We start from the raw sequence: 14,271 nt of genomic DNA, 5'->3' as shown, positions 1-14,271 counted from the left end.
AAGCATGGGAGACCAGAATTGCCCACAGTATTCCAGATGAGGTTCACCAGTGCCTTGTATAATGGTACTAACACTTCCCTGTCTCTACTGGAAACACTTTGCCTGATGCATCCTCAGTCTGCATTAGCCTTTTTCACAGCCGCATCACATTGGTGGCTCATAATCATCCTGTGATGAACCAATACACCCAGGTCTTTCTCCTCCTCTGTCACTTTCTTCTGATAATTACTAGCTTATAGTAAAAAAATTTCTTGTTAGTCCCTCAGTTAGTCCCCTTACACTATTAATTTCATCCCATTTTTATTACTCCAGTGTTCAAAGTCATCCAGATCTTCTTGTACAATATTCTGGTCCTCCTCAGCTTTCAAACAAAGCTAAAACAGCTTTTTTGGTTTTGAACATATGGAGCCTACAGACACGTACTATGCATGAATTCATCCAATACCAACTGCGCACTGCCATACTAGGTTTTGCATGTAACTTTGCATATAACTCCTTCTTCCTTAAGATTAATGGCTGGTTTTATAAAGCATGGTCTATACTAGTAATGAAAAAAAATTACAAATCTTAAAGGAGATAAACTTGCAGAATACATGCTGCTTGGCAGCCTTTTTTAGAATATGCTGAGATGTATAGAGGAGCAAAAAACCTCTTTCGCTCACTTCTCTACGGGGTTGTTTAGCTCCTGATCTAACTCCCAACCCTCATTTAGATCTGCAAATTCTCTGTACATACTCTCACGTATTGTTCCTCTCTACCACTTCTATCCCACTTAAAGTAATTTGCTAGCCAATAACTGGATCTCAATAGATACTTAACTCTCTCTCTCTAGAAAATTATATTACTGTTAGTTTAACTTTTAGAGGCCACTGGTGGCTTTTTGGGTGTACAGTTATAAACTTACATACCACTGCAATCATTCTGTTTATTCCGCCTCTTGTGCATTTATATTTTTATACTAACAACAGTAAAATTATTTACTTAAACTAGTTACTCTCTTTTCTCTCTATGGATCCATTTTATATATGAAAAGAGACTTGAGGAGCTCGGTTTGTTTTCCTTAACCAAAAGAAGGTTGAGAGGAGATATGATTGCTCTCTTTAAATATATCAGAGGGATAAATACCAGGGACGGAGAGGAATTATTTCAGCTCAGTACTAATGTGGACACGAGAACAAATGGATATAAATTGGCAGTCGGGAAGTTTAGGCTTGAAATTAGACGAAGGTTTCTAACCATCAGGGGAGTGAAATTCTGGAACAGCCTACCGAGGGAAACAGTGGGGGCGAAGGACCTCTCTGGCTTTAAGTTTAAGCTTGATAAGTTTATGGAGGGAATGGTTTGATAGGATAACACTATTTAGTCAATAGGTCAATAACGTGCCGCCACTGGTAATTAGTACCGAGGGTCAATGTTGGGATATTGAAAGTCTTTTTCCCGAGTGTCTGGCTGGAGAGTCTTTCCCGCATGCTCAGGGTTCAGCTGATCGCCATATTTGGGGTCAGGAAGGAATTTTCCTCCAGGGTAGATTGGCAGTGGCCCTGGAGGTTTTTCGCCTTCCTCCGCAGCATGGGGCAGGGGTCGCTTGCTGGACGATTACCTGCTACTTGAAGTCTTTAAACCAGGATTTGGGGACTGCAACAGCTGAGTCAAGGGAGAGAATTATTTCAAGAGTGGGTGGGTCAGCTTTTGTGGCCTGCATTTTGCGGGAGGTCAGACTAGATGATCATAATGGTCCCTTCTGATCTTAAGTTCTATGATTTTATGATTCTATGATATATTTAACTGTAAAATCTGATTATGATACTATTGTAACAATTGTTACTATTAATGTAGCATTTGTCACATTCTATTAATTTTCCAATAAAAAGAAAATTAGAAACAATCCTCACACACCAACAGTAAAAATAACAAAAAAAATGTGTCTGAATCTTATATTTACTGAAGAAAGAAACACAAAAAGATGTCATAGCAACGTGCTATAAAGAAGCATAAGAAATTGTCAATATTTCAAAGCCAACTCTTTGGCACACAAATGCAGATGGCCTTTGTGAGTATGTTATGAGGAATGGTACTGCACAGCTTTCTGACACTAATAGGTTCTGAGTCGCAGGGTACTGTTTTTGGGGTGGAAGGGGAGGGGGTTTGGATATGTGTAAAAATTATTTTAAGCCAGAATTAGAGAGAACCTCGTGGAAGCCTAAATTTTCCCTATTGTATTTTTAGAAATCATTTTTTGGAGGGAATGGATTCTGGATTTTAACAGTTTTTTAGTTGCTCTAATCCTCTACTTTATCACCAATAAATTAAAGACCATAACTAGGGTCGTGGCATTGTCATCTGAACACACCAATATACAAGAACCAAATTTTGATGTAAAATATAATCATGGATTTTCCAAATATTTAAGGTGATGAACCTGGTCTGTTGGTGGGCTCTGACCTCTATTTTCTAATCTCTTTAAAGTTAAGTTTAAAAAAATCATACTCTTCATTGCAAGTTTGAAAAGAGAAAAAGGTCCAACCTAACTAAAGTCGGCTTTTATACCTCTCCAAATCATTGTGGTATCTCAGTGCCTGGTTTACTTCCAAGTTAATAAATACAGATGGGTTTGAAATATAATAATCCACAACTCAAATATCCAGGTCACACTGGCAAGGTGCTATTTCAAAAGAAGCAATAGCAGTAGTAAAATCTGCTCTCTCTTACTTACCTGCCATCTTATTTTTGAAATATATTAATCTAATTGTCTCCAGTCCTAAAAGGTTTAATGATCCTTCGGTATTCAATGGTCGTACCTGAAACAATTGAAAACAAATATCTGAATAATAAATCATATTTATATAGTGCCTCTCATCTTGAAAGATCCCCAAAAGCATTACAAATGGTATCAAACAAGCATTACTGAGATACAGCCATCTCAGAGGTGGACTGGGGGGAGCCGACTGGTGCAGAGTATACAGCACAACAGTAGCATCAAAGAAATTTTGGCCAATGGTGCATGGGAAATCTCTGCTCTCGTGAGGAATGACAATGCATCTTTGATCACTCAATATAGAAACAATCCTGGTTTTTAAGGCTTTATCTAAGTAACTTGCCCACAGTAAATTGCATAAAACAATTTATTTAACCAAATGGAGGGCTAAAGTCCCAGGATTCAAACATATTGTTCTGCAATGAGTTTAGTTTTTTTCAGACCTTAAGCATAGAGAGCACCAGGGTATTAGCATTATGTCTTGATGATGCTTTTGCAACTTGTTGATATTGTGTGGCAGTGTCATGATACAGATTTTTGCAGTTTCACATTTCAAAAGATGAAAACTATTTCTCACTATATTTAGACTGTATATTCTATTAAAAAATAAAATCTATCAAATCACCATCTTTGAGTCTCCTACAAGCAGCAGCTCCCATCTTGCTGAAAAGTGGCTTCATTTGTTACAATAGCATTCTGTGTTTACCAGTAATCAAAGATTATAAATTTCACCTTGATAAGCAGGAATGAAATGTTTTGGCTGCTTAAAACTGGAGTAACACACTGGTCACTCAAGTGCAGTGTGTGACAAACAGTTTTCAACTCTTGAACATTTGAATGCAGAAAAATATAGTATTTAGTAATGAAGTGACAGTTTTCTCCCAGCAAAAATATTTTCTTTGCTGTGTTATGTTGTATTTTTGCAACGAAAATATTTCCTCCTTATCACTGATGTAGGACCGGTGCTCCAAAAAGCATTTTAACTCTAGTAGTATTTGTGCTGGTCCCATCAAAGTGTTTCCAACCATAGCTGATTATAACATCCTGAAATTCCAAGCGGGGCAAGACTTGTTCAGATCTTTTCGATCTGTAACATCTATTAGGTTATGTCAATAACACAGAAATAATCGGTTTCTATGACATTAATATTTATAATAAAACCAATAAATGCAAAAGACTTTCCTGGGTATTGATTCACCACTCATTTATCTGCCATGATGAAATTGTTGCCAAAACAGACAGCGGGTGAAGGTGCACATTAATCTTTCTATTAGCAGCTCCTTTCAGTTCAAGTATATTCGTTAATGATGTCCCATATCCCAGCTGCTATCAACTTTTTAGACACATTTGTTAGGAGTATCATAGCCTGGCCAAACTGCTTTGCTGCCCAAGGCTAGTTACCTTCTTGAGTGGAATAGTCTGAATCCATTCCATGGAGTTCACATCAAAGATATCGACCGCATTTTCACTGTATACTGAGAGGTATGGTGCATTGTAACCTGAGAGGGAAGGATTAAATACACTGTCATATGCATTTAGCCAACACAGGATTCATAGCATAGACTTTCTTAAGGATAGTTTAACTGCATTCAATGAAATATACTCCAAGTATTACTGATACTTCTGAGAACACTGGGCTAGCTTCCAATTCTGGAGAAGCAGAAGCCTTCTCTATTGTTAAGGATGCAACTGACTTTCATCACAAAACTGTATTTTGACAGCCCTATGTGCTTAGAAAGTCTGATTGACCTCAAAACTGCCGTAAGATTTACTTTGAAGGCAAAGGAGAATGATTAATTTTCTTAAGGCTCTGCAGAAACAAACTATTTTGAGCTATAAATCATTAAATATTATTCTGATTTGAAAAATTAATTTTTGTTTCTCTCTATCTTTTTATGGAACTCTTAATTATTCATTTCCTTGCTTTTAAGAGCGTAGGTTTTGTAAATGAAATGATGTGGCAGACAAGTACACAGTGACCTTTACCGGATTTTGAAACCAAGCTGTTCATTTCTGGAACTCTATACTGAACAGCAATTGGAACCAGGAACTGAGAAGACAGTCCTCACATTTCCCCTGGTTTTGATTTTCATTTCCTATTTTCTAGATTTTAATGATTTCTAGAATTTACTGCTGGTGAAATGTGCAAGATTGACAGCTCTAGAGAGTTACGTCCTCCATTCATCCACAGATCAGATACAGCATAGAAGAAATAGTGCACTGCCTCTCTAATGTGCCTCAACTTAGTTCTGCTGGGACTAAATCTAACGGTGATCCGTATCAACAAGATTTGGCCTTTCTGCTGAATTTACTATTGAAGGTTTCAATTTGTGATGATTGTGATAGTGGTTTCTGAGACTGGATGTTGGAATTAGAACACCAACTTGCTTCACATAGGCAACCAAAAAGTCTTAAAAATGGTAATGACCAAGTTGGGTAGTCTTTGAACTGGTGGCCTATTAGTGAAAATCTCAGTCCTTTGCATAGGCAGTGCACATTTCTCCTTGCTTTGACACATTCATTTTTAAGGCCCTAAAATAGCAGTCTCCATCCTTTTGAATGCTGACAGGTTTCCCTTTGGATCCTATCAATGCTTCTCCTTCAACAGCCAAAAAGGGCTACACTCACGCAACGTGAAACCCTCCTTCTTTCCCAGAGGCTGAGTATGCTGCTTTCACAGCAAAGAAAGAATTTCAATTTGATTAAAAAAACAAAAAAACAACAAAATCCAATTGGAAATATAATACCAGGTTTATTAACTGGAAAATTTTAGGACTTCTGTATATTTTAAACTAATTTTAAAATGAATTCAGACAGTCTTTTAAAGGCATAAGAAAAATATGATAGGGTTTTATTTTGGTTTTTTACTTTTGTAGACTGAAAGTCATGTCCTTGAAAAATGTGCAATAAATATTTAAGAGAGAACTTCTTGGAATAAGAAATCTTGGCATGTTTTGATAAGGAAGATGATTTTTTCTTAAACTCATTGCATGTATGGGTCAATACCACCTGTTTGCCAGAATTCTTTTCTTTTTTTTTTTTTTTGGAGAAGGGGAAGAGAAGAAGAGTTGGGTGGGGAGAAAGAGGAGAAAATGGAGACGATGGAGGAAAGGAGTGAAAAGCAACAACAATATTACAGACAGGTATAAACCAAACAACCAGAACTGAATGCCCCTGACAGTTCCAGATGTTGACCAAAATGCTCACTTTTGGAGGCCTAAATTCAGGATCCTAAATAAAAGTGACATTTTTTAAAAGTGTTGAATGCATGAAAATCCCATGAACCCCATGAACTGCAGACAGGTCTCCAACACTCTGAATATTAGGCTACTTATTTAGATGATTTTAGGTATTCAAGTTTGAAAATCCTGAGTCTCTACTGTTCTCTCATTAACAGCAGCATAAGTCAGTTACACAGGTGTAAAACTAGGCCCTCTGAAGAGATTTTGAGACTCAGGCACAATTTTAGGTAATAGATTCATAAAGTGCCCCCCTGCGAGTGCACCTGGGACACTGCACATGCAGTTCAGATACAAATGGTAGTAACTGATAATTATATACACACACAAACATGATATTAATACACAGAGACACTTACAGCAAGAGGATGGTGTTGCAGGCCACATCAATTCCTGTTGTCTAGATCTTCGGCCCTGACAGTCAACATAAACCCCAACGCTGCTAAAACACAGCAGATATTCTTTATTTGAGATTTCAACTGCGCAGATGGCATCAGTTGGCTGCTGTGCAATAAATGATAGGGTGTGGTCATCTGGGTGGAGCAAACTGTATGGGTTCCCTTCTCCATGCAAGGGATATTTTAGGAATCCTGACTGGTAACCCACACAGAGCCGCTCACTGAAGACCGACATCCACTGGACATTTCCCAGGACTTGGATCTCCTTCATCTTTTTGTGACGTGTCTTGCTCTGATTCAGTTCATAACACAGGACCTGTCTTTTCATAGCCACACATAGGCAAGTCAGGGCTCCATGGCGTACCTGTCCAGAAACTATGGTCTGGCAGCCTTTTGTCTCTGCCAGCTTATAAAACTCAGTCTCTCTTCCATCCAGGGCTGCCATAGGGAAAAGCCGTACATGACGGTTTCGTCCCGAGATCACTGCAATGAGCTGTACATTAGGGATGAGCTCAATCTGATGAACTTTCTTATTGTCACCAACACGAATAATCTCTACAAAACAAAAATCTGAAGTAAACCTATCTTAAAATGCATTCTGGTTAAAAAAATTAGTTCAAAAATGGTTAATTTAAAGGGTAATAGCAAAGAAAACCCTTTACTGCTTTCTTAGGACATATAAACACTGTCTCAAAATTACAACACAAATAAGACCATTTTTCCACTTCTTTTTATATTAGAAATACTAGGTCCTGATTTTCCCCTTCCTCTGCTTGAGGACCTGAGTAGTGACCTCAGTCAAATACACCTTTACCTCGATATAACGCTGTCCTTGGGAGCCAAAAAATCTTACCGCGTTATAGGTGAAACCACGTTATATTGAACTTGCTTTGATCCACCAGAGTGCAGCCCCGCCTCCCTGGAGCACTGCTTCACCGCGTTATATTGGGTTGCATTATATTGGGGTAGAGGTGTATGCTGCTCTTCCTCTCAACAGCTATGTGAGGGAGGAGAAGTGGATTTTTCTTGCAAATCAATGAAAGCAAATTCCATGTGAAAACCGTTAATTTAAAAAGTGCCTATAGTCAGAAAAGTGACTACATAAAAATATTTACTCAACAAGTAAATCTGCACCATTGTGGTGGGTTTACTTACTTTACAGAATTTACAAATTTTTATTTCTGTTACATCTGCAGCGACCATGCTGCTTAATGCAACAAAATCTTGCAACTATAGCAAAAAAGCTACATTTCAATCGCAGAATCTTTATTACCGGCAATGATGCCAGAGGCAGAAACAACACAGAACAGCTTGGTTATCAGCTCCCATGTGGAAGCTACACAGCTGGCAGTTATTAAAATCATCTTTGGAACCGCAAACTTAGAAAACTGAATCTAGAAGATACTGAAAGAGAACAAAGTTTAGAGTCATTTTTCTGACTACTCAAACTGAACAAGAGTATAATTAGTACAATTCATTATATCTTACCATCTTTGGTGACATGCACAACAAACAACCCTTCTTCATTGCCCAGAGCTATTCTTTCATGATCTATGATAGAAAATAAATAAATAAAACAAAAACAAAAAAAGGTGAGGCATTTCTCTTTGATCACTTATAGAAAATCATAAAATTCTAGGACTAGAAGGGACCCCAAGAGATCATCTAGTCCAGTCTCCGGCACTGGGGCAGAACTAAGTATTATCTAGTATTACCCAACAGATGTTTGTCTAACCTGTTTTTAAAAACCTCCAGTGTTGGAGATTCCACAACCTGCCTAGGTAATTTGTTCTAGTGCTTAACCACTCTTATAGTTAGAAAGTTTTTCCTGATATCTAACTTAAATCTCCCTTGCTGCAATTTAAGCACATTGCTTCTTGTCCTATCCTCAGTGGATAAGGAAAACACCCCCCTCTTTATAACAACCTTTTACGTATTTGAAGACTGTGATCATGTCCCCCCTCAATCTGCTTTTTTCCAGACTAAGCAAATTATTTTTTCAACTTTTCCTTGTAGGTCATGTTTTCTAGGCCTTTGATAATTTTTGTTGTTCTTCTCTAGACTTTCTCTAATTTGTCCACATCTTTCCCAAAGCGTGGTGTCCAGAATTGGACACAGTACTCCAGTTGAGGCCTTATCAATGCTGAGTAGAGTGGAAGAATTACTTGTGTCTTGCTAACACCACTCCTGCTATTACAGCCTTTTAATACTTTTTTTGCAACAGTTTTACATTGTTACATTGTTGACTCATATTTAATTTGCAGTTCTCCTTCCTAGGCAGTCATTTCCCATTTTGTATTTGTGCAACTGATTATTCTTTTTTATAATAATAAAAGAAATAATTGGAGATATACCTATCTCCTAGAACTGGAAGGGACCTTGAAAGGTCATTGAGTTCAGCCCCCTGCCTTCACTAGCAGGACCAAGTACTGATTTTTGCCCCAGATCCCTAAGTGGCCCCCTTGAGGACTGAACTCACAACCCTGGGTTTAGCAGGCCAATGCTCAAACCACTGAGCTATCCCTCCCCCACAAGGTGTAGTACTTTGCATTTGGCCTTATTGAATTGCATCCTATTTATTTCATACCACATCTCTAGTTTGTCAAGATAATTTTGAATTCTAATCTTGTCTTCCAAAACCAAAAAAATTATATGAAGACAAAATGCATTGGTAGCCTCCCTTTTTATTTCTTTCATAGTAAAGCTGAAAGAAATATGACAGCTTTTTCTATTTCTCATGCTAGTAGATATCACTATGTAACATTATACATAAAAGACGGTTACTCACCGTTGTAACTGTTGTTCTTCGAGATGTGTTGCTCCTATCCATTCCATGTAGGTGTGCACGCCGCGCGTGCACGGCTCTTCGGAACATTTTTAGCCTAGCAACACCGGCGGGCCGGCTGGGCGCCCCCTGGAGTGGCGCCGCTATAGCGCTAGTTATATACCCCAGCCGGCCCGTCCGCTCCTCAGTTCCTTCTTGCCGGCTACTCCGACAGTGGGGAAGGAGGGCGGGTCTGGAATGGATAGGAGCAACACATCTCGAAGAACAACAGTTACAACGGTGAGTAACCGTCTTTTCTTCTTCGAGTGATTGCTCCTATGCATTCCATGTAGGTGACTCCCAAGCCTTACCTAGGCGGTGGGCTCGGAGTGAGACGTGGCAGAGTGCAAGACTGCGGAGCCAAAGGCTGCATCGTCTCTGGATTGCTGCACCAACGCGTAGTGGGAAGCAAAGGTGTGGACAGAAGACCAGGTGGCCGCTCTACAGATGTCCTGAATGGGGACATGGGCCAGGAAGGCGGCAGACGAGGCGTGCGCTCTCGTAGAGTGAGCGGTAAGACGGTTAGCTGGCACACCAGCCAGCTTGTAGCAAGTTCTGATGCATGCAGTGACCCATGAGGAAATCCTCTGAGAGGAGACCGGCTTGCCTTTCATACGCTCTGCAACTGCTATGAACAGTTGTGGCGAATGCCGGAAGGATTTTGTTCGATGTATGTAGAACGCAAGGGCCCTGCGGACATCCAGGGTGTGCAGCTGTTGATCCCGACTCGAGGCATGAGGCTTCGGGAAAAAAACGGGAAGGAAAATGTCCTGATTTACATGGAAGGCTGACACCACCTTAGGGAGGAAGGCCGGGTGAGGCCGAAGCTGGACCTTGTCCGCATGAAAGATGGTGTACGGAGGACCGTCCGTCAGGGCCTGGAGCTCGGAAACTCGCCTCGCTGAGGTTATGGCGACGAGAAAAGCTGTTTTCCACGACAGGTGGAGCAGCGAACACGTAGCCAAGGGCTCAAAGGGGGTTCTCATGAGCCTGCTCAAGACCAGATTCAGGTCCCAGGGCGTAGTCGGAGGCCGCACTGGTGGGAACAAACGCTCTAGACCCTTGAGGAAGCGGGAAACCGTAGGATCAGAGAAGATGGAACGGTGACCGACGGGCAGCCTGAAGGCAGATATCGCCGCCAGGTGCACCTTTAACGATGAGACCACAAGACCCTGCTCTTTAAGTGACCAGAGGTAGTCCAGGATCGTTGGGATAGGTACGACGAATGGATTCATGTCTCTCTGGTCGCACCATATGGCGAATCGCTTCCATTTAGAGAGGTAGGTCGAGCGAGTGGAGGGCTTTCTGCTCTCCAGCAGGACCCGCTGGACCGCCGCCGAACAGGCCCGCTCAGCGTGGGTCAACCACTCAGGTACCAGGCTGTCAGATGGAGGGACTGCAGGTCCGGGTGGCGGAGCCTGCCGAAGTCCTGCGTTATCAGGTCCGGCCATAAGGGTAGAGGGATGGGATCTCGTACCGATAGCTCGAGCAGCAGAGTGTACCAGTGCTGTCTCGGCCAGGCGGAGCGACGAGTATGAGGCGGGCTCTGTCCCTCCGAAGCTTGAGAAGCACCCGATGTATGAGCGGGAACGGAGGGAAGGCATACAGTAGGTGACCCGTCCAGGGGTAGAGTAATGCGTCCGACAGGGAGCCCGGGGCGCGACCCTGGTACGAGCAGAACTGGTGGCACTTCCTGTTCTCTCTGGAGGTGAACAGGTCTATCCGGGGAAACCCCCACCTCCGGAAAATCGTGTGAACCACATCTGGGCGGAGGGACCACTCGTGGGACAGGAACGACCTGCTGAGATGGTCGGCCAGCGTGTTCTGCACCCCTGGAAGATAGGACGCCACCAGGTGAATGGAGTGGGCTATGCAGAAGTCCCACAGTAGCATCGCCTCCGTGCACAGCGGGGAAGATCGGGCTCCACCCTGCTTGTTGACATAAAACATCGCCGTTGTGTTGTCCGTCAACACCGCGACACAACGCCCTTGGAGACTGGGGCAAAAGGCTTGACAGGCGAGGCGAATCGCCTGGAGTTCTCTGACATTGATATGGAGGGAGAGCTCTCAGGGCGACCAAAGGTCTTGGGTGTGCAGGTCGGCTAGGTGTGCCCCCCACCCCAGCTCTGACGCATCCGTGGTCAGAGTGGCGGATGGTTGAGGAGGGCGGAAAGAGACTCCAGCACACACGACTGCTGGGTCCAGCCACCAGGTGAGCGAAGCGAGGGCCGGCTTCGTGGGCGTGACTACCATATCGATGGAGTCGCGGTGGGGCCGGTACACTGACGCAAGCCAAATTTGAAACGGGCGAAGGTGCAACCTCGCGTACCGAGTGACGAACGTACACGAAGCCATGTGGCCCAGAAGGCGGAGGCAGGAACGCACCGTTGTCCGTGGGAAAGCTTGTAGGTCTCGAACTAGAGAGACCAGAGACTGATGCCGAGGTTGGGGCAGGCAGGCCCTGGCCACATTGGAATCCAGGACCGCACCGATGAACTCCACTCTTTGCGAAGGGGTCAACATCGACTTCTTGGCATTTATCATAAGCCCTAGACGCTGAAACAGGGCTAGGATCGTGGCCATGTGGGACGCCACCAGTTGGCAGGATGGTCCTCGGACTAGCCAGTCGTCGAGATAGGGGTAGACATGTATCCGACGACGGCGGATGGCCGCGGCCACCACTGCCATGCACTTGGTGAATACCCTCGGCGCTGTAGAGAGGCCGAAGGGCAGCACTGTGAACTGGTAGTGCGTATTGTTGACAATGAAATGCAGGTAGCGCCGATGAGGAGGGTAAATGGCGACATGAAAATACGCGTCCTTCATGTCGAGGGCGGCAAACCAGTCTCCCGGATCCAGGGAGGGAATGATAGTCCCCAGGGTCACCATGTGAAACTTGAGCTTGACAAGGTATTTGTTGAGCTCTCGGAGGTCGAGTATGGGTCGTAGGCCTCCCTTCGCCTTGGGGATTAAGAAATATCGGGAATAAAATCCCCTGCCTCGCAGATCGCTCGGCACCTCCTCTATAGCACCCAAGCTCAGCAGAGACTCGACCTCTTGTAGGAGGACTTGCTCGTGAGAGGGGTCCCTGAAGAGGGACGGGGTGGGTGGGTGGGAGGGTGGGGGCGAAACAAACTGAAGATGGTAACCAGATTCTACCGTGCGTAGCATCCAGTTGTCCGATGTAATCTGGGACCACGCCGGGAGGAAGTGGGAAAGACGATTGAAAAATAACGGGGAAGGATCCAGAGGAGAGACTGATGGGCCGCCCTTGGGCGTCCCATCAAAACGCCTGCTTCGGCCCTTGGGGGGCCTTGGAAGGCGCCTGGGACTGGGTCCGCCGATTGCCCGATGGTCTACGGCGGTTCAGTCTGCCCCTGCGTGTATTATCAGGCCGTGACCTGGACTGATTGAACGGGCGAAAGGGCTGCTGCCTGAATGGTCTCCGCTGTGTCGCAGGCGTGTGCATGCCCAGTGTACGGATGGCAATGCGCCCATCCTTAAGGGTCTGGATTCTGGAGTCCGTTTTCTCCGAGAATAGGCCCTTGGTATCGAAGGGCAAGTCCTGCAATGTATATTGAACCTCTGGTGGCAAGGTGGACGATTGCAGCCAGGAGATCCTTCTCATTGTTACTCCCGATGCCAAGGTCCTGGCTCCGGAGTCTGCAGAGTCCAGTGAGCCCTGAATAGAGGACCTGGTAGCTTTCTTGCCCTCTTCTAGCAAGGCTGAGAACTCCTGCCTGGAGGATGTTGGAACCAACTCTGTAAACTTAGAGAGGGCCACGAAATTATCGTAGGCATAGCGGGCCAGGAGAACCAACTGATTGGCTATGCGTAATTGGAGGCCGCCAGCCGAATATACCTTTCGGCCCAACAGGTCCATCCTGCGCGCGTCCTTGGACTTAGGTGCAGGCGCAGGTTGCCCATTTCTTTCCCGGTCATTCACCAACTGTACCACTAGGGAGTCCGGGGCCAGGTGGGTGTACAGGTACTCGTACCCAGTCGGGGGTACCGAGTACTTCCGCTCCACTCCGCGGGCAGTGGGAGGGATGGACGCAGGGGACTGCCAGAGTGTGGTGGCATTTCTCTGGATAGTCCGAACAAAAGGCAGGGCCACTCGCATGGGGGCCTCCGTTCCGACCACATTAGTGATCGGGTCCTCGTCCTCGATGACCTCTGGTACCGGGAGGTTAACAGCTTGTGCCACCCGACGAAGGAGGTCCTGATGGGCACGTAAGTCAATCGGTGGGGGATTGGATGACGAGGATCCCGCCACCGCCTCGTCGGGCGAGGAAGACGAGGACTGGGCCTGACCAATAGGAAGTGGCTGAGGCTCGTCCATGGGGTGCGAGGCCGCCGCCTCCACGGGATGTTCCGTCTGCACCGGCGGCGGTGGAACCTCAACCGGAGGCGATGGAGGGGGCCTGCTGACGGTGGCTTCCGGCACCCTATGGTCGGAAGGCCCCTGTCGCGGGAGGAAGGGGGCGCCCTGAGCCTCGTGACCAGCCCAGGGGGTCCAGAAACCCCATTGCTGAGGACCCAGGTCTTGTCCTTGTGGGTCCGCGTGGTAATCTGCACCGCTGCTGTCGTGCGAAGCGACTGATGGTTGGCGGGAAGGCCATGGGGGGGCAGAGGCGCTCAGGGACTGCGCCGTCGATGCCACCAGTCTGTCCGTGGACGGCGCCGGGTACCGGTGCCGATCGTCTTGGTGCCGGGAGCGCGAGCGGGACCTTCGACCGCGAGAATACCGGGAGGTCGACCGCGATCTCGACCGTCGTCGACGGGAGCAGCTTCGAGAACGGCGTCGGGAGCGGTGCCGGGATCCGGACCTTCCTCGGTGCCGACGGTCCGGAGAGCGGGACCGGGACCTGGAATGCCTCCGGGAGTACGACCGGTACCGCGATGAGGAGCGGTACCGGGACTGCGACCGGCGCCGGGAAGGAGAGCGGTACCGGGATGGAGACCGGTGCTGTGACCTTGAACGGCGGGAAGGTGACCGTCTCCGGGATCGGGACTGGGAGCGGGACCTGGATCGCCTTCTATCCCGTTTGTCAG

At 45.6% G+C, this 14,271-nt stretch overlaps 1 protein-coding gene across 3 annotated transcripts in view; it reads right to left on the bottom strand.

The window, feature by feature from the left end:
• The window catches only part of CDC42BPA (CDC42 binding protein kinase alpha), a 352,910-nt gene that overhangs the window by 22,906 nt on the left and 315,733 nt on the right, over nucleotides 1-14,271 (bottom strand). For all 3 annotated transcript variants that reach the window (XM_045009047.1, XM_045009045.1, XM_045009046.1), the window contains 4 exons: nucleotides 7,881-7,943; nucleotides 6,354-6,947; nucleotides 4,157-4,254; nucleotides 2,714-2,798 (listed from right to left, as the gene is read on the bottom strand). In XM_045009047.1, coding sequence (XP_044864982.1) covers nucleotides 2,714-2,798; nucleotides 4,157-4,254; nucleotides 6,354-6,947; nucleotides 7,881-7,943 — 840 coding nt within the window. The remainder of the gene's footprint in view (nucleotides 1-2,713; nucleotides 2,799-4,156; nucleotides 4,255-6,353; nucleotides 6,948-7,880; nucleotides 7,944-14,271) is intronic.

Source organism: Mauremys mutica, chromosome 3 (genome assembly GCF_020497125.1).
Source record: "Mauremys mutica isolate MM-2020 ecotype Southern chromosome 3, ASM2049712v1, whole genome shotgun sequence".
NCBI lineage: Eukaryota > Metazoa > Chordata > Testudines > Geoemydidae > Mauremys > Mauremys mutica.
This window is presented reverse-complemented; position numbering and strand designations above follow the sequence as displayed.